We start from the raw sequence: 25,414 nt of genomic DNA on the forward strand, positions 1-25,414 counted from the left end.
AAAGATGCAAACAATTGTTGTGTAGTAAGTAGCACATTGTCATACATTCATGGAAGTCAAATAAAACAGAGCCATGAGAGTATGGGTAGTTGAAAAATTGAGATTCTATGCGTCACATAGTGGCAAGAGTCAAGCTGAGCACTCACCGCTTTCTCCCTTGGGACCTTGTATCCCTGGAGGACCACGTTCACCTGCGTCCATACAAACAGTGTTTTCACCAAGGTGACTGTCGTGTTATGTATTTCAAACCCCAAAAGCCATCTGCTTCTCAATTATTATCTCTTGCTCTCCGCAAGGAAAAAGAAAACAACAACTCTATGCTGTGACTTTCTGTAAAATTGTTGTAAGTGCACCTCTGCACAATATTGTATCCTTAATGACATTCATGAAAAGAAACAAAACTGAAATTTGGATCATTTTTCAGAAAAGAATAAGACGAAAGACTAAAACCCAGGGCAATAACATTCAAGGAATGGTTCCCTCATGCAAAAGTGTGGAACTGCCAACGTGGAATAAAATTGTTCGAACATATTTACAAAAACATTCAAACATAAACGCTAAAGACATCCATTTTCTACCGCTGTATTCTGGAGTCAGGTCACGGGGCAGCAGGGTAGCCCAGACTTCCCTCTCCCTGGCCACTTCATCACGCTCCTCCGGGAGGATCCCCAGGCGATCCCAGGCCACCCGAGAGACATAGTCCCCCCAGTGTGTCCTGGGTCATCCCCGGGGCCTCCTCCTTATGGGATGTGCCCGGAACACCTCACCAGGGAGGCGTCTGGGGGCCATCTTAATCAGATGCCCGAACCACCTCAACTGCCTTCTCATCCTGTCTCTAAGGGAGACCCCGAACGCCCTGCGGTGAAAACTCATTTCGGCCGCTTGTATCCAGAATGCCACAAGGTATTGACACGCACTTTTATTAGGCATTTGGCATATCTTCATTATACTTTTATAGGTTAGGGTTTCCGTTTGACATTTCTTCCCATTATGCCACAGGATATATCCAATTGCACATAACCTGAATAATACGCCATATCACGAATCAGGGTTGCAGGCTTGCAGTTGCCTATCCCAGCTGACTTGGAGCAATAGGAGGGAGACACCACCAACTGGTGCACACAGAGACGAAAAACCATTCACGCATCCAATCACACCTAAGGACAATTTAGTATGTCCAATACACCTTCTACGCTAACCCTTTCTCCACCGAGCCACCCGCATTTCCTTCCAAAGTATTTCAATACGGTCAAATGTATCTCAATAGTAAGTTTTGAACATTTTTGCAAATATGTTTGACACGAGTTTGCCAGTCTCTTCTTTACTCAGCATTGATAGGTCCTCACTTCTAAACATTTGGAACAGTATCCGATTGGATGATTTGATTTTAAATTGTGCACAATTGTCCCGTCAGTATTGTTTTGCCTTGACATGTTGGTATTATGTGGAAAAATTAGTTTTTCTTTACATCTACTAATATCATAGTACTGTATCATGATTACGGAATCCAACGTGTACCTCTGTCTCCTTTGGGGCCAGGGAATCCCATTTCCCCTTTTTGTCCTGGTCTGCCTGGCGCTGCAACAATGGCACCGTGTGCTGTTGGAGAAATGTTCACGAGTCAGCTGGCCAAAGTCTCACACTTAATCTTTTTCAACTCTTATCATTTTTGTGTTCCAATTTGGTACCTCTGATGAATTCCACTATATCAGTTGCATTTGCTTGTGAGCCAAACACTCTGCTGTATCCAGGAGGACCTGGAGGCCCAGGTGGTCCTGGTGTCCCTAGAACAGTGCGCTCGTAGTTGTTCCATCTTCCGTCACCAATCAGACCGCGTGCTAGGAAACCAGTTCGTTGTCAAATGTCAACGTTTGGTTTCCTGGGTTTGTGGGCTCGATTGGAAATTGATCGCTTACATTGGAGGTATTCCACAAGATGTGTGTAATTTCCACTGAAGCCATATCCTTGACTTGGGCCCGGAGCACCTGGAGGGCCAGGTGGACCTTGGGGCCCCTGGAAGATATCATTGCTATAATCCCTGATGATGTCATGTAACACACTGTTAGCTGAAATTGAGATAAAGGGGAGAAAGTGGTTTAGTTCGTAAGTATACATTGTACTTTATTGCTTGGTAGGAACTACCATTTAATCCATGTCGAGGGATACTCTTGAGTGTGTTTTGTCGCACCTTATACTGGAAAACACTTACATCTTATGTATTCTATCAAATCCGTTGCGTTTCCTTGAGTACCAAACCAACGGGTGGGCCCTGGAGGTCCTGGAGGTCCAGGTGGTCCTCTGGATCCTTGTCCAGCATAGCCATATTGATCTCTCCCAGAACCATGCAACAGACCTTGGGCTGAGGATTGCAAGTCCAGATGGTATAACTCAGCATCTTCCTGCTAAAGGTTTTTGCCTTTTCTACACTTGGCATCCCCCAAAATAACAAATACTACTGGTACAATAAATATCAATTGAAAAAAGGCACGCCTATTTGAAATACCCAAACTCCCTTTTCCTCTCCTCGGTCATCCTCAATCACAAATGACATTAGCTAAATGAATGAAGTGAATCAGATATAGTTCCAAATCATACAGAAACTTTTGCTTGTTCCGTATCTTATTTGTTCAAAGTCTCGGTATACAGTAGATACTGTTTCAACTGCATCTAACTTTGGGGGGGAAATGCAGCATATGTTTACTCACATTTCATGTATTCCACCACATCCACAATATTATCTTGAGAACTGAACCACTGGCTGTATCCAGGAGCTCCCGGAGGACCGGGAGGTCCCGGAGGCCCTTGGACAGCGCCACCAGATTCCCTCACGGCATCCCGGAGCAGGCCCTGGGCTACATGTGAACAGAGTTGCGAGAACAAAACACATCAATGTCATTCCTTTGCATGGTGAGTGATGTTTTTCTCATGTACCGCTTACATTTGATATAATCAGTCACTCTGAGAGCCATACTGGAGTAGTCTCCATTATCCACATTCCAGTTCCAACCACCAGAAACACCTGAATCACCCTTCTCTCCTGGAGGCCCGGGAGGGCCTGGAGGACCAGGAATACCAAACATACCTCCTCTTGTCCTGTCACCTTAACAAAGACATTTCCAAAATGATCATTCGCAAAGGCATGTTTCCACATGGAAAAAAAAGTGTGTCACAAAGAACGCCAGTTATTTAAACTAATGCTTTTTTGGTACCAGAAATATTTTGTACTCAATGCAGACATATTCACTTCTATCTGCTCTGACAGTCTCACCATTGGCACCACCAATGTAGGAAACTTCAGTGGTCGCACCAGGTGGACCCATGGGTCCAGGGGGGCCTGGTGGACCTGGAAGACCTCTACCGGCAATACCTATGAAAGCACAATATTAGCACATCTTAGTTAAGTATTTCATAGAATAATTTATATAAGAGAGGGAGGCTATTTCTCTGCTCTTTTACATACTTTGTAAGTATTCGCGAACGTCTGAGGTCAAGTAGTTTCCACTTCCTGGTGCTCCAGGTGGTCCTGGTGGACCTGGCACACCGGGTGGTCCCTGTGGCCCCACAGAAGTAAGATATTCACCTGATAAGCCGCAAAAAAACAAAACATTTCTGTTAAGATGAGAAGATTTCATGGATTCATTCTGTATTTATTTTTTCTTACGTGAGAATCCACTTTGTCCAGAAGCACCAAGCATGCCCCTTTCTAATGTCAGAAATGACTCAAGGTTAGACACAATGATGTTATCACAGCATAAATTTTAAATGTCAAATTTTATGTAGTGAAACCTTTAAGAAAAATAAGAAAAAAAAAACAAGCAACAGCTAGCCAATAGGGAAGCTGCCTGTGCAGTCGTATACAGTATCTGTCTTTCTTATACCATTTTCATATTTAACAAGCTTTAATGTATTGGCTTGCTTGATTTTTTTTTTTTTTTTTTTGTAATCAGCAAGGAAGTGTGCTCAAATTAGTTTGTGCTGTTTGTTTAATGCTGTTTTGTACCTTTCATCATAATGAGGACACGCTCTGCCACCTCCTGGATGTCAAACCTATAGCTTCCATGGCCCGGTGCTCCCGGAGGCCCTGGTGGACCAGGTGGACCAGCAACATATCTTTTAACATCTTCTCCTGGAAACAAACACACGCATAGTGTGCTGTCAAACATGGTACGGTATACTGTATTGTGGCTATTTAGCAGGTTTGCCAAAGTGGTTTCCCCTATTTTTGACTATAGAACAGTTTTGTAAGACCTACGCTGTAAAAGGGCGACGAGATCACCAACAGAAATGGAGCCACTTTGAACACCAAGGCCAAGAGAGCCAGAACTCCCACCGAATCCTCTGCCCTGACCTGTATCATTGGACACACTTTAGTTCGAACCACTGGATCACTCAGTCAAAAATCTGCATTACAGCAACCACTGAATGTACTGTTGGTGTCAAGCGTCAACAACTTGGCAATCTTTCGTAGAGCAGTAGTTGAGTTTATGGGAAATGAATGATATGATTAAAAGAAATAGCAAGTAACAGTTTCCCATCCTTACTCTGCATGTAGGCGATGACTCTGTTTGCTACGTCTTCGACCATCTCGGCACCTGAGGCCGCTGAGACGCCTGGAGGCCCAGGAGGTCCCGGAGGTCCCACCAGGTACTGCTTTAAGTTTCCACCTGTAGGACAAAACAGTTTGATTGGATTTGTTTTGAACCACTCTTGTAGTAATAGAGTACCATTGAAAGTAATGAAACAACATCTCACTCTGAATGTACTCTGCAATGTACTGGCCCATGTCACTTGACCCTGAAGCACTCCAACCTCTTCCAGGTGGACCAGGTGGTCCGGGAGGTCCGGGTAGTCCTCGTCTTGATGTGCCATCTTATGCAGACGCAAACATTTTGCTAAGATGCATCGAAATAAAATTTCTGGAAGAGTGCAGCTATGTTCAGGTCAAGCACAAACGTTTTCAGATTGTCGCTCCATAGGAAGTCTGACAATGTCAGACGCATTTGAAACAAGATGGACCTTTTTAGATACTTGTCAAGGCTTTTGTAATATTAAAATGATAAGGACAAGCTGCTAATGGGATGGATGGAGCTGTTCCTGCTCTTTGACACGTTATATTCTGTGGTTGTGGATTTGTTTATTCAGTTTTTTGGGTTGTTTTTTTGTTGATGCCACTACCTCATTTGCTTGAGTCCTCATTCATTTCAACTGTAACATATAAGGACAAAAGTGACACAAGGAAATCATGGCGAAACTAAACTTTAATCAAAAGCAAATTTGACACTTTTTTTTCACATTTTCACAAACATACTGTTTGCCAAGAAGATTTCACTGATTTTGGATGATCTAGGAATTTCTGAGAACTCGTGAAACGTTGCACGCACTTTAAGCCTGTTTGTTGTGCCATTTTCAAAAAAATTCATTCCAATGTGTCAGTACTCCAAAGTGGCCTGGCCTGCAAGGATTCTATGATAGCTGCTTGCACTTTTATTCTTCCTATTAAATTCTAGTATATGGTATATGGTGAGTATTTATTCAATATCCACTTGTGCAATGATTACCACTTTACTAGTACTCTCTTTGTCCTCACATATTTGTGTTAATTTCATTTTATTTTACGTTAAATTGTGAATGTATTCATGACTCTTCAATAAATCAATCAATTCAACCAGTTTAAAATATTTTTTAAAATTGAATAATTTTGTAAAATAGACCCACATAATGCGCGTCATCATCAAAGAGCTTGATTATTTATTCACTAAATATATTGCAGCAACCTGTTGGGCGGATATTGACCAGTTTGTTATTAGGAGGCATGCGATCTGCAATCTTTATTTTGTAAACTTCAGTATAGCTGAAAAGTAACAAATACACTTCTTATCAAATTGAACATATTGGTGAATAAGAAGGGCACTTGTGTTTGGCCTATTTTTTTTGTTTTGTTTCCGCAAACATTTCCAACAGCGGTTCTTGGAAAAAAAGGTTTCCTAAAAAAAGTTTGAGAACCTCTGAGTAAGGGCATGATTCCGAAAAATCTACATATCAGACATGAATTTGAATAAACTTACCGAGGGAGACGCTGGAGAATCTCGAATCACCTGTGAGGAATGCACAATTGTTTTAGTTTTGTTCATCTCTAATTCAGCGTTACAAACTTAATACAATATACTGTAGTACCATATATATATATATATATATATATATATATATATATATATATATATATATATATATATCATGAATATGTATGTAATATGAATATGTAATATATATGAATCATGAATCATTTTTTCATTGCAATGAATTGAAATTAATTCAGTCTACCCTCCTAAAAGAAACAACGCATTTTGAATGTATTTGGTTTCTATGCAAAATCCAGCAGCCAATGTACATAATGTCTTAAGAAACATACATTAATGACATGTTGAAAAGAATGGAAAAAATTATAACATTTTTGTTACACTCTCTCTTTCATTTCAATGCACATTGTGCTGCTGCCCTTCTTTGGCGGTTTATGACTTGTTCCCTGCATTAAACTCAAGGCTCCTCTTTTACAAAAAGCTCTTACAAAAATATGATCCAATGATTATCTCAAAAAAAAAAAGTGTGTGACAATTTATATGTCAAGGCACCACTATATATATATATATATATATATATATATATATATATATATATATAAAAAAAAAAAAACTGTTAATACCAGGTTCTCCTGGAGCTCCTGCCAAACCTGGCTGACCTGGTTCTCCTATAAAAAGTCAAATTGGATGGAAGCTGGATTATTTGAACACATTTTAAGAGTAAAGTTGACATGGACTACATTCAGCATGTTAATCTTCATACCTTGGTAACCTCGGAGTCCTCGCTCACCTGATAAAGATGAAACATGTTACACAGTGATAAAAGTATCCTAGTCTGGTATAAAAGCCATCCATTCACAACAATTCAATGAACAAACTTTGAAACACATTTCAGATGACTCGAATTGTCACTAAGCAGTACAGCTTGGTGTGGTTTCAAAAGTCGAATTGGAACCTAGAAAGTACCATCACTTTTCCTACCTTAGTACTGTAACACATTTGGGAACAGTTATGGGAATGTGGTGCTCTCCAATAACTAATTCGCAGTGACTCTTACTTTGATGGTAACAACATAATTGAAATAGGAAGAAATATTTTCATATTTCATATCATTAGACACACTTATAAAAAAAAAGTTATAATAAAAGTTATAAAAAAAAAGTTATAATAGTTATAAAGTTATAATAGATTACAAGACGACACAGAACTGTGAACTAAACTCTAGTTAATACATCGATTAATTGTTAAGTGTACCCTGTGGGCCCTGCGGTCCAGGAGGTCCTGGTGGTCCTGGTGGTCCAGCAAAGAAGGTTCCTGAGACAAAAAAAAAGTGTCTCATTCAATCATAAGTGAATGTGACAAAAATGTTCAGGTTTTTTTGTTTATTTTTTAATGAATAAATGAAAATAATCCTTCACCAACCTGATGATGGTGCAAAGTTGCCAGGCTCTCCTTTTGGCCCTGGTGGTCCAGGTACTCCGATACCTGTTTACCCCATTTTAGGTCAATAACCAATAAAAAAAAAAATTAAAATACTAGTGTATAAATATTCATCTTTCTGTACCTGGCTCTCCAGGTGGACCTCTACGCCCAGGGGAACCTTGTCTTGTCTCACCTTATAGTTACAACAAAAGAAGAGCAACCATCAGTATGACGTACATTGCTTGAATTTTCTTATAATACCCTCTGAATGTAGTGGAACATCCAAAGTCTGACTGTTATTGATGTTGATCCAGTAAGACTGCAGCTTCAGCAAGACTCTGAGACCCAAAACGAATTACTGGGTGCACTCCCAGCTCTACTGGTTTCCACTAACAGTGTGCGGGAGTAATGCATTACAAAAGTAATGTACTGTAATTACTGTAATGCATTACATTTTGCTGTAATGCATTACACGCAGAATAAAAATAAAATTTTAAATCAGTGAGTAACACAATGTATTACAATGTATTTTTAACCTGAAAGTGGTGTTCCCCAAAATTAGCAAAAAAAACCCACGAGATTGAAAGAGGAAGGTCCGGGACAAAATGTTTACTTTGTTATTAGGACCTACTACAGCAGAGATGAGAAGACGGCAGGTTGAATATGGAAATTACATCCATAAGTCAGACATCCGCCCATTACTTTCAGTTCGTCAGAGATATAGACAAGTGAAATATACAGTAATAGTTCGGTGCACTTTGTGCACGACACCTAAAGAGCTGTCCACTTCGCCAAAGTAGCACCAGTAATTTGACAAACCATTTACAGCGGAGCCTTTAGTAACATGAAGTTGGCGAAAAGAAATCACATGGAGGATTGAGGGTGGGGATAAAAGCAGGCAAAATGATCATTCTCTAGCTCGGGCATGCCACTTTGTCCTCAAGAGGTGAAGAGACTCATTTCGGAGTATGTCGTATGTGGAAAATATGCTGCCGTTTTCATAGTGGATTTGCCAGGATTTTGAAACTAGCAATAATGACACGGTAAGCTAAAACTAATTTTTACTGTACAATCATTATAGTCTATAAAGAGTTCTGTTCAATGTGTATCAAGTAAAAGATACAAAAAACATGCATAGAAAAATCATGTTGAACAGTACATTAACGATGATGTACAATAACAATGATGTAGGGTAGCTGCTAACGTTCGCCCCACCGAAACGTCTGTCCCAAACCTAGCCGACTGAACTTGAATTTGAATATTAAACATTGAAATTGTGGAATTCACTTCCTGTTTCTGCCCAAAGCATAAACAATGGATCACTATGCTGTGAAGCTAAGTAACAAAGGGGTTAAAATGCAAAAAAAGATTTTGTATCTTGTCTTTAAAGGTTAACAGTACAATACAGATTTCTACTGTTTTTCAGCTTGTGTAATGAGCGTATTGAGCTACATTTAAATGGCAAATCCATATTTCCAGTTATGTTAGTGAGAGTAATATAAAGGTAATGCAATAGTAGTAATGTCCACATAGTAGAGGTCCACCCCTCAGTCTAGTCTGCAGTTAGTGGGCGCAGTCATTGAAAGCGTCCTTCTCTGAGATTTCTTACCATGCACTGTTTTGGTTTTGTTATTTGAACCAGGTGATATTAATGCACAATTCATTTCGTGCACCAGTAAAAAAAAAAATCTTATTTTATTTTTTACTAAAGAAGGGTTCGGTGAATGAGCCTATGAAACTGGTGGGGTTCGGTGCCTCCAACAAGGTTAAGAACCACTGCTCTAGACACTGCGATAGGTCAAAGGGAAGACCTGTGAGCGAGAGGGTTCTGCAAAGGATCTTAGCTGTTATCAGTATTGCGCTCTTCTGCATGGAGATGTCAGATGTTGTTCCTGGTGTCTGCTGGAGCCATCCTTCCAGCTTGAGGCTAACCCCCCAGTGTCCCGATCACTACTGGTACCACTGTTGTCTTTACCCTACACATTTTCTCTAATTCTTCCTTCAGCCAGCTTCTGTGTCTCTTGTTGCTATTGAACATAACTACAGGGACCTCTATACTGGGTAGCGGAAGCTTCTGACATTGTTTATGGTTCGGGAGTGGTTTGACACGTGGAAATCTACAGCTTGAGCTCCTGCTTCCCCAGTAAGAGGATCTGTTCTACCTGCTTGACCACGATTCTTCCTAGCCCTGAACGGACTTGCTGCCATGGCTTTGTTCTGTCTTCCTGCTCCCTGGGTCCTGTGCCTTCATGTGCGACTCAACTTCAGTTTCTCCCCAGTCCCCGGAGTGAAGAATCTATCTGCCTATGCCTTGGACTAATCCGCTGATGCACGTTCAAACCCAATGTGCCGCAAAATACACCTTTTTTTTCAGTGGGTGTACAATCTGGTCTACTTTTTGTGCTCGAAGAGTCAGGCAGGGGCAGCACCATCCCAAACATAGTAAACTAAACCTGCTCAGCCACCAAAATCAATATCCCACCTTTTTACGCCTGGTGCAACTTGCAGTCTACCGATATAGAGCCCTATATATTTCAATTTTCTTGTGTTTGTCACCTGTACCTTCTTGAAGCAGTGTCACTAAACTAGCAAGCATTACTCTTGTAGCCTTCCAAGGACCACATGGGTAAAAACTATTACGAAAATCAACAATACTAAAAACAGCAAATTCAAAAGTGTCAAAGTATCAAAAAGTATTCAAAACAAATACGAATAATACACCTCGATGAAAATAAATACAACAAAAGAAAAAAAAATGAACGAAAAAAAAACTGCGTATGATGAAAAATCCCACATTAATGTAACCCTGCGTCTTGCCTGAAATTACCTAGTTCTCAAATGATCATAACATCAATGAATGGATGTTTGGATGGTTACATACTATAGCTGGGGGGATGCATGAAAAAATGGTATGTTAAATTATTGCGGTATTCAATGTCTGAAATTCTGAACCTACCAGGAGGACCTTGACGACCCGGAAGTCCTGGAGGCCCTGGGGGTCCCGGTGGGCCCATAAGTCCACCTGATCCTGATGAAGACAGACCTGTTGGAAAATAATCACAGAAGCGGCTTAGTCGTATAAATGCAACATTTTAATGTTGATGAAGCCTTTGGATAGTACTGGAACCAAAGCAACAGGCATAGTACTTACTACCGGTTCGTGTCGCACTGACAGTTTCTGAACGTGTGACGCTGATTCCAGCTTCTCCTCTCTCACCTCTGTCTCCTTTCTCTCCTCTATCTCCTTTTGGACCTAAAAGATGAGATCAGACTAATTTTATAAGACTGAGCACAGTATACCTTAGGGTAATTAGAGAATGCATGGTGGAATGGTTAGAATTCGTCAGGAAACGCCAAAGTATTTGAGAGAGGAAAAACAGTTGAATGATATAAAGAAGGTGGCAAGGAAACAAATGGGGAAAAAAAGGAAAACAAGTAGTAAACAAGTTCAAATTAAGTTAAAGATTCTGCTCTGAAAAAGATTTCAAGGCTTATATACTGTATGTACAAAGTGGGAGAAAAGTAAGAGAAAAGTTACACAAGCTTATGACGGTAAAGGTTTTCAACATCCCATAATACTAATGAAGACTTGAGCAGGGAAAGATGTCTCTTGTTGCAAGTAACGCTCCTATAGTGCAAATCGCTCACCTCCAGTTGAAACCAAAGGCCCAAATTTTGGGCTTGTACTGTATATCGAAGAGCAAACGTAACAAGCTACTGTATTTTCCGCACTATAAGGCGCACCGGATTATAAGGCGTACCCTCTATTAATGACATATTTTAAAACTTTTTTAATCACAATATAGTAATACTCAAAGTAAAAACAATAATAACTCAAATAATAACTCTAAACTCTCAATAGCATAATAACTCAATGTCAATATGACCAACCTTGTTCAACTGTAAACATACAAAAGAAACGGGTAAAGCTTACTTTATCACTTTATTCCCCATCTTCAAATACCAATCTCAATATTGATCCATATATAAGGCGCACCTGATTATAAGGTGCGCCATCAGTTTTTTTTTTTTTTTTTAAATACGGCTTTTAGGTGCGCCTTATAGTGCAGAAAATACGGTACCTATTTCAAAGACAAAATGGTTTACCAGTATTTCCAGTTGGACCCATGGGACCAGACAACCCAGGAACTCCAGGAGGACCTGGAGGTCCACTTGGTCCTGGTGGTCCTGGGATGGCCACTGTCTCAGAGCCAGCTAGGGACAAATCAAGAGATGAACAACGTTTACAGTCTCCATTTGCAATGTAATATGCGTTACCAAAATCTTACCTGCAGAAATGACTTGACCTCCTCGACCCATTTCACCTAAATGACAAATTTTAAATTTCTTAATAAAAATCACATTTTAATTTTAATACAAAGAAAATGTATATTTGTAATATTTGAAAATAAGGAATGGGCTGAAAAATGTTATATAATGTTGCCTTGCAATCACAGCATAAAAGAGTACGTATTTTTTCATAGAAAGAAGGTAAATTCCTCAGTCGCACTAAGAGTGATGACTTTTGTCTTTTACTGTACCTTTTGCACCAGGAATTCCAGGAATTCCAGGAACACCTGCAGAAATGGGCCATTGTGAATTGTTAACAAATATATAACACATTGAAATTCTTTTGCCGCATGAACAGATTCATTTTTGGATCATCTTCACACCTGGTGGCCCTTGGTTTCCTGGAGCACCTGCACAAAACATGTATTTGTCAAGGCAATGGGAAAAAATGTGATTGTAATAAAAGAGACCAAATATAGTAGATCTGACAGCGTGGGTACCTGGAAGACCATCATCTCCAGGAAGCCCGGCTGGTCCTCTGACGCCAGGAGCTCCCACTGGACCTGCTTCACCTGCAATTTATAAAGAGGCTGTTTGACAAAGGGCTTCATATAAAATAATACAACGACGGAGATTTCTTTGTTCATGAGATTCGATAGAATGGTGCAATATGGTGATGAGGTTTAGACCCGATCCCTGATGTAGCTCACGGAAACTCTAATACCAGTTGAGTCAAATATGAGCCAATTATGGGTTCAAGAAGAACCAACCCAACGTTTCGATCAATTTTAACTAACTTTATGGGCTGTTTAATAAAAAACAACGACTTTTGGGAATGTGTGTAAAATTGGCTAATATCTTGGATTAGTCTTGGATAATCACTGGGTAATTTTTTAAAAATACAATAAGAGGTTAACCTGTTTAGTTGTATGTTGGATAATAACTTTTTATTTGAATGTGTTATTTTTATTACATGAGTGTAGCATCCCCGGTAGTCTTTGAATGATGGTTCACCGTTTTTATTTTTTCCTTCCTTATGTGAAGACACCGTAAGAGCTAAAATACAAACGAACAGGGAATGCAAAAAAAAAAAAAAAATTAAACCTTGCACTATAGCATAGTTAATTGAAGTGCTTTGGCACACTCTAGTGGAATAAAACGGAAAGTACAAATGCTGTTTTACTAAATTGTAAGTCACAGACATGGAAAAAATACGACGATAAGTCTAATGCGCAACTCGTTCCCTTCTCAACCAGGTGCTAGACATTTGTTAACTAAATTAAATGCTAAACCTCCCTTTTGGCTAGGTCTCAAATTGGTGCGCGTTTCTTCAGCTGGAGCTGGCGCTTCTTCTAAATGTACGTCAGTTATTCGTGTCAGTCACTGACAAACTACGGCACGTACCTTTCGCCTTCAAAATAAAGCACCAGCAAAACTATGTTAATGTGAAAAAATATGAACCACAATCGCAAAAAAACACAAAAAAAAACAATAGCAAGGTCATTTACTGAACAATGCATTTTCCACATCACCTGCAGAACATTTTACTTTTTTTTTTCTCACCTGCCATTCCCTTGGAGCCCTTTGGTCCATCTCTTCCAGGTTCACCTTTATAAACACATTAGTCAAAGAACGTTCCTTGGTGTTGAGAGTTATGTTCTGCTCTGTACATTTGCTGACATCAGCTTAACCTCAGATACTGGATCACAGTCAAAATACTTTAGCTCCCGATTAAATTGGTATAAATTAAAGTCTTCCTGAGACACCAAAACTTACATTAATTTACAAGAGAAGGTGCTCTTCACACAAATTACGGACACTGACATGACTGAGATGGTCCATGTATTTTTTTTTTTGTTTTGTTTTGTATATTCAGGTACATACCTGCTGGGCCACGTAGTCCCCTCTCTCCCATGCCCCCTTTGGTTCCTGGCAAACCTGGTGTTCCTAATGTGTAAATTTACATAACACAGTCATCTTTAGTTTTACTCTACACTTTGTCCATCAAATATTCTTGAAACTAACAACAGATTCCCTAGGTTCATATGCAAGTATGACATACAAATTGAAAACAAACGCAATATCATTCCTTAAAGCGAACCTTTTTGTCCTGGATAGCCGCTATCACCCTGGGAACCTTTTGGACCAATGGCACCTGCAGAGAATCATTTTTCTGATCAGTATTCCGTCTGAGTCACATATTACAACAGCATTACACAACGGAAATGAATTGAACAACAAATATACTAATGTCAAATAAATGAAGGCTGATTGACCATCGCGGATTATGAGATCGACCACCTGCGCTCCACCTGGCTGGACTGTGGGGAGCTTCCTGCCCAATGGCTACACCTGCTGTCAAGACATCTTTGCACTGGACGTTTCCTGCCTAATATGGAACAATATGTTTCTGTAATCTGTATTGTGTATCTGTATTTGTCTGTATTTGGCAGAGAGCTCCCTTCCATGCTCAATAGGTTGAAGTGGATGCTGCCACTTCAACCTATTGAGCATGGAAGGGAGCTCTTCCCGCCTGTGGTCCCTTCTGAAGGTTTTTGATTTTCCCCAAATTGGGGTTTTTTAGTTTTTCCTTCCCCTTCTGGGAGCTTTGAGCAGGGGATGCTGTTGTTTACTTATGATGAAAAGAAGTCTCTGTACGACTAATTTTTTTGTAAAAGAAGTCTCGATATGACCTTCTTTTACCTGTGAAGCCCTTAGAGACTTTGGTGATTCAGGGCTATACACATTTTTTTTGAATTGATTTGATTCACGTGACACCCTCCCCAACATTTTTGTCATGGTTAGTTATTAGTTACTTATTATTCCAAGTCAATACATTTGTCACTTCACATACTTAAAGTAAGGCTGCACAGTTATGGAAATAATAATCAAGACCATTTGGAAATACAGTATTTTGTTGTTTGGCATGAAATAAATAAATGAATAAATAAATAAATCTCCTTGGATCTTTGTATTGAATTGTGAGGGAAGTGGCATTCCTTGAAAACCCAACCTCAACTAATAATAAAATAACTAAATGTGTAAAACAAAATAATTAAGAATAACTAATAAAAATAAATACTTTCAAATAACTAAATAATCTAAATAATTATATAAATTAAATCAAATAAACATAGAAAGTAAAATGATGAAAAATAAAGATGAATATATTAAAATAAAAAGCAAAGAAAAAAATCCACACCACATAAAAATAATGGACCTGTGAATCAACGACATAGATCAGCTGTTCCTGCTGTACAGGCAATGCCCTCTTAGAGGCAGTGTGGTGTCATGCATGCATGGAATACACATTTCCAATGAGATAAAGTTGCGATTGTACTCTAGTCATATAGTGTGTGTGTGTGTGTGTGTGTATATATATATATATATATATATATATATGCATTACTCCCAACACTGTGTGTGGTTATGGTTGGTGTTGGGAGTAATGCATTACAAAAGGAAAGTAATAACTGTAATGCATGACGTTACTGTAACTTGGTAATGTACAGTAGTGTTGTACTTGTTGCAAATTAGAGTAAAGTAATGCATTACAATGCATTTTAACCCTGAAAGTGGTGGGTTTTTCGACAAAATTTGCCAAAAACACCACAAGATCAGAGGACAAAAGTCCCGGGCAAAATGTTTACTTGCTGATGATGTTTACTACTAAAGCTGCGATGAAAAGGCACGTTGAATATGGACAAAATATACACAAGGTTGACAGATGACCATTACATTCAGTTTGTCAGAGATAAAGACAAGAAAAATTCAGTCATTCACTTTGTGCGCGACATGCAAAAAGCTGTTCACTTTGTGAAATGGGACCAAACATGTATTGTATTTAAACATGCAATGAGTGAAATTGTATTTGAGTTTAGTTTTGCAGTAAACTCCAAAAGGGATGCAATTAAAGAGCTTAAAGAAAGCATAGTGAACAGAACATTGTGTGTTCAGTTTCCTTTTACAAGTAGAACTTGCACACACAAACATACCGTTCTCCACATTAATAATTTTTCTTCCAATATAACATTTAAAGATCAAGAGGATGGCAAAAAAATTCATAATTTAAATTTTGATTAATCGTCATGGCCTATTTTACAGTACTGCTTACCTTTTGGGCCCACTTGCCCAGTAGCACCAACTGGTCCTGGATCACCACGAGATCCTGTCCAAATTGGGTTTCAATATTAATGATGCCTCAATAAATGTTTCCCTGATTGGGTCTCAATTACCTTTTTCTCCTTTCGGTCCAAAACCAGGAAGTCCAGGCTCTCCTCGGGGACCCATTGCCCCATCCAGACCCTTTTGACCTGGGAATCCCTGAGGACCTGGATCACCTATTCATACAGAATACTTCCAATACATTGTAGGCAAACCTTAGCATGTATGGACATTACATTCCAATCAAAAATACTGTGTGTCTAGTAACTTTTTGGTTTATTTTATTTTTCTCTTGACCTCGTAAAATAAAATAAGAAAAATAACGTGTTGTTGTCATGTTCTGTTGTAGGTTAATGTTCGTTTTCCTGTTTTGTTTTGTAATTTTCAAGATGTGTAGTTTAGTTAGTTCTTGTGACTCATTCCTATTTGGTTTCCCTTGCAGCTGTCCTCCTTAACGTGATTTGTTTTCACCTGCCTGTGTACCTGCCCTCTTCGTATCATCCAATCATCTTCCTCTTGCCTTTTTGTTCCTCTCTAGCTGTTTCGTGTTTCCTCATTGAGAGTGGTTTATTTAAGTCCCCAGTTTGCGTTCAGTTAGTTGTCGGGTCCTTGTCTTTGTCTATGTTGCTGAGTTTTTCTGTTCCGTAGTTCTGCTACCACGTTGTCACTGTTACCCTGTTTCATCTTTGGTTTGTTACTTTGTAGAGTTCTGTTCCAGTTTGTCCTGCCTCAGTTTCGTATTAAATCTTCATTTTATTTGAGCCAGTAAACCTCCATGCTTTTTGGGGTCCACTACCTTAATCTGCGTTACCCAGCCTGTTCGAGCATGACACTTGTAAAATTCAGATGCCGAATATAAGACATCACATACTATCAAAATTACCTGTGCTTCCTTTCGGCCCCCTGGGTCCTTCTGTTCCTGGGTTGCCCACCCGTCCAGGAGGACCTGAGGAATAATACAACATGTTTAATGTATGCACACCATTCACTTTATTAAGACTACCTTGGCATGCTAATCATCTGACACGCCCACTCTGTGACAACAGTATAGAGGTTTGTGATTATTAATTTTGTTTATGATCTCAATTGGGGGAAGGACGTTTCTTACCTGGTAGGCCAGGAAATCCAGGATCACCTACAAGGAATTAGATGTTTTGAACTTACTAATGTGAGGTGCTTACAGAAACAGAATTGACTCCATGAATATTTTAAACTTGAAGGTTCACCTTGAAGTCCGAGTACACCTGGATCACCTGTGAATAAACAGTCACTCGTGATTTATTGAAAAATACACATTTTATGCTTATTTTGTATTTTTTCTAACACACCTTTTATGCCAGGATCTCCTTTAGCTCCTTTCAGTGAGTCTATAATAAATAAATAATAAGTAAATGATGCTTAATTCACATCATACCACAACTGATTACCTCGTCAATTTCACATTAATATGCAGTACTAGTCAAATGTTCAGTGAACACCTTCAAAATGTTGTCAAACACATTGAGAATTATATATATATATATATATATATATATATATATATATATATATATATATATATATATATATATATATATATATGAACACACACACAGGGTTGCACATGCGCGACAGAATTGCGTAACGTTGCATGCTTTACTTCACGGATTTACATAGCCTACCAAACATTTATTTTGGACAACAATTCTTGAGATTAATATTTTTTTCCCTGAAAAGTGGCTCCAAGATGTGACTTGGCTTGAAGCACACTTAAATGTGGTGCATGAATTATCGCTCATGTCCTCAGCTAGCAGAGAAAACAGGTGTGTTGGATAAAGGGTCAAAAATCTTTGTCCATCTTTTATTTGACTTGTGTGAAAAGCACATGAATGTACCAAAACTTATGGCTAACAAACAAGTTAATTGAGAAGAAATAGTTAATCACTCTCTTGCTCTGTTAGAAGAAAAACTACAGGAGGCTTCCTGTGTGTGTGTGTGTGTGTGTGTGTGGGGGGGGGGGGGGGGGGCATTGCTCTGTGATAGAGTGGTCGTCTCCCAGATGAGAGGCTGCGGGTTTAATTCCCCAACCATCGTGACCATGTCGAAGTGTTGCACAAACCATAACTGGTGGACTTTTGAAACGTTTCGAAGACGCAGGCTTGGATAACGGGACATTGCTGAGTGCACACAACCAATGCGCTTAATGTGGGAGTGAGATTTATGTTGAGGAAGGCTTTTTAATGAAATAAAGGGTGTGTGCCAAACACTACGTCCTGGTACTCATGTGAGTAACCCACCCAAAAAATTATGTGCACCCCTGTGTGAATGGACAGGTCATTAATCTTCATCCAATCATAAAGCCGACTGACAAACTACCATGAGGGAGGCGCAGAGCTGTTGTATCGGCAAAAAGTGCCTGCTTTGAAGAACTAAAAGACATGTTCAGTTTTGATTCTCAAATAATTACGTTGATATTCTCTTTCTATAGTATCCTGCCAATTACTGTAGTATTAATGTCCAAATCATGACATTTTAAAATGATAAAAACCACCCTGAATTAGATTGTGTTTCAAACCTTTTGACTGGTACTGCATCAAAAGTATCTGGCACTTTAACTTTATCATCTACATATTCTGACCTCTCAAAGCATCCGAGCGTAGTTCAGTTCTGACCATCTGCTGGACAGCTCTCTGCAAGTCCTCTCCATGTGATGCACCCCCTCTAGCAGTTCCTACATTAATACCATTATCAGAGTGAGTCAGTGTGGACCCAGAATAACTCCTGTCGATGTATCTGGAATCCAGCGGGTCATTAATATTGATGCCAGCAGAGCCAGACAGACGACTAGTCCTTGCTGACGCAGTGCCTGTGATGGCTTCCACAGCTTCAACTCGCTTCTTGAGACGTTTCACTTCCTCACCTGAGAGTAATTCATGACAAATGTATGAATTCTTTCTTTGAAGTCAGCGAGGGTGAAAAATAAGACGCAAACATGCTCTCACTCAAAGCGATGAGTCCGAAGAGGAGACCGAGAAGAAGGAGTAAGCCGAGCAGGATGCCCAGCAGCCACTTCCACCAACTGCAGCGGCAGCAGCGGCTCAAGCCAAAACAAGAGCCATCGTTGCACATGTCTGATGTGTACAAATTGAAAGGAATTCATTTTTTAGGCGATCAAGCAACAATATGATTCTGGACTACTTAACTGTGAGAATACTTTCCCAATTATCTTCCATTTTTCTTTGATTTTTTTTATTTTTTTTTTTTTTTTTTTAGCATTTTCCAAACAGGGTTGATTATCACATTTGTGGGCAGTTGAGTAAATAGTAATTATTGGCAGTATGCAAAAATAAGCCTAACTTTACAAAGCAACGAAATTGAAAATGAGTTTGCATCAACTGGCAGATCGATAGTGTTGCATTTTCTGCGATTTCTATGTATTTTGCATATTCATCACTCCCAAAAGTTTCATCTACTCAAATTGATTTTGATTTCACAGTGAGACAACCCAAGGGTATATAAAATGCGGTTTCTAAGTGATGATTTTATTCATCCAGGGGATGAATAAATGCAAACCTATCCAACTCAATTTGAAAAGGTGTCAAATCTATAAAAGAAGACTAAGACAAGCCCAGCTGCTAAGCAGCAAAATAGTAATTCAGACCAACCAAGATTGACGTTTCTTTGTCGGGAATGGGAAGGGCTTGGCTCTTACTCTCATGTTCGCCAAAGCCGTCCGAGCCCTGCCGTCTCCGCCTGCTTTTTATTCATTCAGCAAAGCATTACACAATACAAGACATAACAAAAAGAGCCAGCCGGGCGCCGAAAACAGCTGGGCCAAGGTCCCGGCTCACACTTTCCTGTGTCAACAGCTTTACCTAAGGACTGGGGCGAGATAAACTAGGACTCCATAGATGGATAGCAATGCATGCTATACGAGACAAGAAATAAACACATAATGATAACAACCTAATATATGATGTCCCTCACAAAAGGTAATTGCCCTTTGTTAAACCATAAAACAGCTGTGACAAAACGCAGTTTTGGGAAAGCTGATTTCAATTTCACAGGCCACACCCACACCTGATTGCCACCACCTTGCTTGAATCAAGAATTTACATAAATAGAATCAGTTAATTATAGGTTATACAATCTTAAGAACAAATGTGTCACGCCAAGAATCCAAAGGAATTACAGAAGAAATGGGGACGAAAAAGTGACTGAAATCTGTCACTATAGGAATAAAAAGGCTGTGGGGCTTCAGCGTACAACTATCAGAGCCAAAAATGGAAAAAACTGGGAACAGAGGCAAACCTTCCCAGAAGGTCAACCATGAAGATTAATCTAAGAATGAAACAACGACTCATCCAGGAGGTCAGATATTAAGTTAGAAAAACTTCCAAAGAACTGCAGGACATAGTTACGGTCATTGTTCACGACTCCACTATCAGAAAGACATTATTATTACTTAAGACTTGTCACTGATTACCATAAACGTTTGAGTTCTGTTATTGCAACCAAAAATGGAACAATAGGTTTTTCTGTTCAGGGATCGAGGTTTGTAACACTCGCCGCTCCACACACATACCTAGCCCTCATAAATAAACAAAATCATCATCAAGAAACTGCATTTTACATGTCCTTGGGTTGTTTCAGTCTCAAATAAATATTGGTTTGATTAAATGAAGCCTTTGTGAGTGATAATTATGCAAAAGACACAGAAATCAGGAAGGGGCCAAATACTTTTTCCCAGCACTATACATAGCTAAATTATGAATATATATTACCTCACTGGTTCCAAAACATAAATTCAATTGTGTGATGTCTTCAGCCAGACGTCTCCTAGTTTACAGTCAGTATATGTCTAATTTTTTTTTTTTTTAGTTCAAATGACCTCTAAACATAACATGAAAAATAGTAAAAGTGATTTGTAAACAAAAATAAAAAGTCAATTTACATACATGTGGATAGTACCAGTTAAAAGTTCAGAAAAACCTTCAAATTCAAATTTTATCAAAAGCATTAAGATGTCAAGAAAATTAAACTATTAACCTGATATAAAGCACTGTTGTCAAGTGCAAGTCATTTCAGGTCATGAAGGATCATCCAAATCAGGGGTCACCACCAGGGGTTTTTCAGTGTAACCCTTCTCCACTGCACGTGATTCACATGAGCTCATCAGTAAGCTCTGCAGGAGCGCGATAACGATTATGATCATTTTAATCGGGTGCAGCGGAAGAGGGGTACACTGGAAAAAAATGCTGGTCAGGTGTCCTCGAGGACCGGAGTAGGTAACTCCTGATCCAAATCATCAAGCTGACCATGGATAGACCAAGATGTGAAGAAGCTATTTTATAAAAAAATGTAAAAAAACATTTTAGTTTAGCAAATAATTCCATCGGAATGTCTTCGACGAATTAAGTATTAATAAAAAAGTCAGCATTAATTATTTAAATACTGAAAATACATTAAATTAAAAGATATTTCCAAACATTTGACTGGTGCTGTTTATGAAGTTTTAAATCAAAAACACAACGATTACGTGACAATGGCACAAGTTACCTGCGCAGCCAACTTTATCTTTTGAGCCAGAACCAAATTTCAGGAGTGCAGCTGTGGGAAGTAAAAAAAAGGAGTTTCTGTAACTAAAATAAACTATGTAAATAAATACATAGATAAATAAATAAATAGTCTCCGGTTTCATAATGCAAAGGTTTCATGGATCATACCTTTAGCATCTCTGTCGTCATTCATTGTGCTCATTGCAAACTTATGTTTCTCTCTCATCAGTGAATCATCAGAGTAGGAAGCTATAAGAGGACACAAATTAGTCGTCCTTCCTCATTTTGCTTTTGCTTTTGAATCGCTTAGCAGTATGTCTCAAGCCGTACCAGAAGACATTGCAGAAGCTGTAGGAGCAGTGGACATGAATTGTTTGCCTGTATCTTTGGTCATGACCAGTCGCTCTGACTCCTTCTTGACAGGTGCATTGTCTTTTTCTATCATCGTGAACTTATAATCTTTGCCCGAAACCTCATCGGTAGGACTGCTGGAGCGCACTGCATGAAACAGGTAAGTCAAAATTACAGCATTACTATCGTACCATAATACATTTTCCTTTCAGTCAGGTAAAGAAATGTTTGACAAAGACAAAATGAAAAGACACTCCAATTGAAGCCAATCACACTTGGCATGCTGACCAGGGCCCAATCATGAGGGAGGAACTACTTTCCCCTTTTTAAAAGGACACCGGGTATGGGGAAGAAGTGGTTGATGGCTGCTGCCTGGGCTGGACATGTGCCCTGACAAAGGACTGCATCGGAACCGGGTGCTGTCTAAGCCTGAGGTGCAAGTGGCGGAGGCCTTTGCTGATCCTTGACTTGACAGTGGTGTTTTGAATGCCTTTCAACATGAGTGGCAGAGGCTGGAGCTTCTGCCACAAAGTTGTGAGTTTTTCTGGGCCAGTGTACAGTGCTTTCCCTTCCCATTGGCGGCTTGCTACTTCTCCTTTGGTTCCTCGACAGGTGTCCCTGGTGTGTGGCCCCGCGACCTGGAATGATGGCGAAGGACTCTTTGGAGCCAAATGGACCGCCGACTGAATGTCATGTTTTAGTTTGGACTTTTAATCTCTGAAAAAGACATTCATTTTTGAAGCTTTGCTGTAGCCCCACCCCCTTTCTGACATAATGAATACCTTCACAATTTAATATATAATAAAATATATATTGAACAAATGTATTTTTTATTAATCACCGAAATGTTCTGTTCTTCATAGATGTTACAAATCATCCCAATAATTCATACAATTTAATATTTACCATAATTTCTTATTTTCACTTCAATATTCCAATATTCATATCCAATGGGAGATTTAACATTTCACATTTTGTGCTTTCTCAACATTTCACATTCACAACATTTAACTCATTTATTTCTCCTTAGGGACAATTTCCATCGTTTCAATAGTTTATACAATTTAATAATTCCCCATAATTCCATATTTTTCAACTAGAATAACTCATATAATTCATTCCCAATGGCATATTTAACATTTCACATTTGAAGCTTCCCCAGGTCACATTTGCATTATTCAATTCATTCCTTTCACATTTTCATCATTACTAATATTCACACATCCCAATAATTCATTAATTTTTGAATATTATTACTAATATTCACACATCCCAATAATTCATAAATATTTGAATATTATTATGTTCCCAAATTCCAATAATTCATAACTATTTTAATATTAGTACCCATACTTCCTCATTCACTCCCACTGTTATCACTAAAACTTTCTAACCTTCCTGCTTCGCCATTTCTTATCCGATTTACACCACTCCAACTTCAATCTATTCCCACCATTCCATAGGTGTATCCATTTTCCTCTTTCTACAATTCAAAATTTTCCCACAATTCCACTTTATTTCAGTTTTTCCTCTTGCATCTTCTACATTATTTGGCCTATACAAACTGATCCAACCATGTAGTATTCAGAGTACTTTCACAGATTCAAGTCATGTGTGTGTGTGTGTGTGTGTGTGTGTGTCTATATATGTATATGTACACGCGCACAGATGAGTATACACTTGTGATGAAAATGTCTTACCTGTGGTTGGACTTATTCCTGAGACATTTTTCTGAACTCCGTAAACTGAAAATAAAATAAGAAAAAGGAAAAAGAGAATAATCCTGTTATAGAAAAGTAGTGTGAATTAAGTATAACTTAAGTAATAATGATTCTTACAACTCTAATTATTGTGTCAAGCTGACAGGGCCTTGAAATCCTCTGAAAACCCTAAAAATAATCAAAAGCACTGCTCTGCATTCAAACCCTTGTATAGATTTGCAAAATATTAAATAACTTTATTTCCAACAGTTCTTTATCTTCATTTAATTGTGTGACTGGGCCGCACCGCCGACAGTGATTGGTGGGTTGACATTATTATCATTGCCGTTAAATGTAATAGAGACACTTTAGGTTTAGTGGTACGCGTTGTGAAAGGAGGTTGGAATGGTTGCCCTGCATTGACTGACAGAGAGCTCAGGGGCTAGTCTGTATTTTGAATAGGGCCCTGAGCAACATTTTACCCTATCTGAGTACGTTAGCTTTTTGGGAAGGGGCTGGAGAGGGTGATTGTATCACCTATTTCAGGATTTGTCCCAGCCGCTGAGACGGCAGTAGAGCTGCTGGTGCTGATCAAGTTATTCTGAACACCGTACACAGGCACTGATAAAAAAAGATATAGAAATAGTAAAAACATTTGGTCTTCTATCTGTAGTCCCTGAATTAGGACATATCTTGGCAGCTTGATAGGAAAGGCTTACCAGTGCTGGTGCTGGATAGTCCACTGTGCACAGGGGGGGAGCTTAGAGCTACATTGTTCTGAACACTTCCTCCTCCACCTCCTCCTCGTACTACTCGTCCTCCTCCTAAATGAAACGACATCAAACAACAGATCAACCACTATTAATACTGCAGTATAGGAAATCAAAACACATGACAGAGTTTCATTTGATGTGTTATGGTTTTAAAAACTATACCTGTAATAAAATAATATACAGTATATTGTATATGATGAACACACGGACCGCTTTATAAAGCAGAAAAGTCTGGTGTAATTAAAAATATCAACAACAACAACAAAAAAAAACGCTGGTTGTGGGAACAGGTTAATTTATAGGTATACCATTATAACATCACAATTTTCTTTCACAGGCAAAACGTGCAGGGGTGGTTGTTACAATCAACTTCTGAAGGGATTGATATATTTGGGTTTTTATGGAGGGGTATAGTGATAATTTGAATTAAAGTAATACCTCTATGGTAATAACTAGTTCGCAGTTATGATGGAGGTCCATTTTTAGCATACTACTATCAGTAATCCCAGTACTGGAGGCAATTACAGCCAGTGCCGTCGCCACCCATTTGTATCCTGTGCTGAAAAGTCAGGTGAGGTTCCAAGAAATTTTGTGACTCTGAGCAGGGTGGAGGGTTAGGAACCAGGTGCTGACAGCTATTTGAACGACATGTGAAATGCATGTCAGAGCATTCACAAATAATGTGCACACTCACTGATGTGACAATGTGTGCCCTTAGGCTAACTGGGGCCTCCCAAGGGACTCCATGAATGATGGGGCCCAAAGCACTGTGCATACAATGCATACCTGCGTGGCATCCCAGATAATAGCATGTATATAAATCACTAATAGAAAATGATTATGACATAATTTGTTAACCAGTTATCCAAAGCTCCGCCCATAAGAATACGATATACAGTATGGTATCATAAGTCATTTGACTGACCTGATTGGTAGATGGTAGATGTGGTGGTTAAGTTGTTGGGGCTTGTATTGTAGCTGTAGCTGCTGTTAACACTTCCAGGCCAAACACCACCATAATGATCTGCAGCTGTGGACAGACCTGAGAATTCATTAACATGAGAACTCCTGATTGTTCTTTTAATCAAGGAAAGTATTTT

At 39.1% G+C, this 25,414-nt stretch overlaps 1 protein-coding gene across 3 annotated transcripts in view; it reads right to left on the reverse strand.

Annotated features, from left to right (window-relative positions):
* LOC148420761 (uncharacterized) overlaps positions 1–25,414 on the reverse strand; it is a 35,170-nt gene that overhangs the window by 2,826 nt on the left and 6,930 nt on the right. Inside the window, exons 7-51 of one of the 3 annotated variants that reach the window (XM_088419416.1) lie at positions 25,240–25,344; positions 24,261–24,365; positions 24,079–24,162; positions 23,542–23,586; positions 21,821–21,988; positions 21,659–21,739; positions 21,492–21,542; positions 18,935–19,063; positions 18,571–18,852; positions 17,282–17,320; positions 17,180–17,206; positions 17,062–17,088; positions 16,837–16,899; positions 16,025–16,129; positions 15,904–15,957; positions 13,891–13,944; positions 13,674–13,736; positions 13,353–13,397; positions 12,290–12,361; positions 12,173–12,199; positions 12,041–12,076; positions 11,789–11,824; positions 11,607–11,714; positions 10,651–10,752; positions 10,456–10,542; positions 7,642–7,692; positions 7,500–7,562; positions 7,332–7,391; positions 6,841–6,867; positions 6,701–6,745; positions 6,066–6,095; positions 4,753–4,869; positions 4,542–4,664; positions 4,253–4,348; positions 4,001–4,126; positions 3,662–3,703; positions 3,461–3,580; positions 3,269–3,367; positions 2,939–3,100; positions 2,706–2,852; positions 2,210–2,359; positions 1,917–2,066; positions 1,689–1,838; positions 1,519–1,599; positions 147–191 (exon numbers count right to left, since the gene is read on the reverse strand). In XM_088419416.1, coding sequence (XP_088275542.1) covers positions 147–191; positions 1,519–1,599; positions 1,689–1,838; positions 1,917–2,066; positions 2,210–2,359; positions 2,706–2,852; positions 2,939–3,100; positions 3,269–3,367; positions 3,461–3,580; positions 3,662–3,703; positions 4,001–4,126; positions 4,253–4,348; positions 4,542–4,664; positions 4,753–4,869; positions 6,066–6,095; positions 6,701–6,745; positions 6,841–6,867; positions 7,332–7,391; positions 7,500–7,562; positions 7,642–7,692; positions 10,456–10,542; positions 10,651–10,752; positions 11,607–11,714; positions 11,789–11,824; positions 12,041–12,076; positions 12,173–12,199; positions 12,290–12,361; positions 13,353–13,397; positions 13,674–13,736; positions 13,891–13,944; positions 15,904–15,957; positions 16,025–16,129; positions 16,837–16,899; positions 17,062–17,088; positions 17,180–17,206; positions 17,282–17,320; positions 18,571–18,852; positions 18,935–19,063; positions 21,492–21,542; positions 21,659–21,739; positions 21,821–21,988; positions 23,542–23,586; positions 24,079–24,162; positions 24,261–24,365; positions 25,240–25,344 — 3,879 coding nt within the window. Of the gene's footprint in view, positions 1–146; positions 192–1,518; positions 1,600–1,688; positions 1,839–1,916; positions 2,067–2,209; positions 2,360–2,705; positions 2,853–2,938; positions 3,101–3,268; positions 3,368–3,460; positions 3,581–3,661; positions 3,704–4,000; positions 4,127–4,252; positions 4,349–4,541; positions 4,665–4,752; positions 4,870–6,065; positions 6,096–6,700; positions 6,746–6,840; positions 6,868–7,331; positions 7,392–7,499; positions 7,563–7,641; positions 7,693–10,455; positions 10,543–10,650; positions 10,753–11,606; positions 11,715–11,788; positions 11,825–12,040; positions 12,077–12,172; positions 12,200–12,289; positions 12,362–13,352; positions 13,398–13,673; positions 13,737–13,890; positions 13,945–15,903; positions 15,958–16,024; positions 16,130–16,836; positions 16,900–17,061; positions 17,089–17,179; positions 17,207–17,281; positions 17,321–18,570; positions 18,853–18,934; positions 19,064–21,491; positions 21,543–21,658; positions 21,740–21,820; positions 21,989–23,541; positions 23,587–24,078; positions 24,163–24,260; positions 24,366–25,239; positions 25,357–25,414 lie in introns of all 3 variants that reach the window. The other 2 variants (XM_088419415.1, XM_088419417.1) reach the window with 2 other exon arrangements.

The sequence above is a fragment of the Hippichthys cyanospilos genome, chromosome 7 (assembly GCF_059441005.1).
Source record: "Hippichthys cyanospilos isolate Australia breed blue-spotted pipefish chromosome 7, RoL_Hcya_1.0, whole genome shotgun sequence".
Lineage (NCBI taxonomy): Eukaryota > Metazoa > Chordata > Actinopteri > Syngnathiformes > Syngnathidae > Hippichthys > Hippichthys cyanospilos.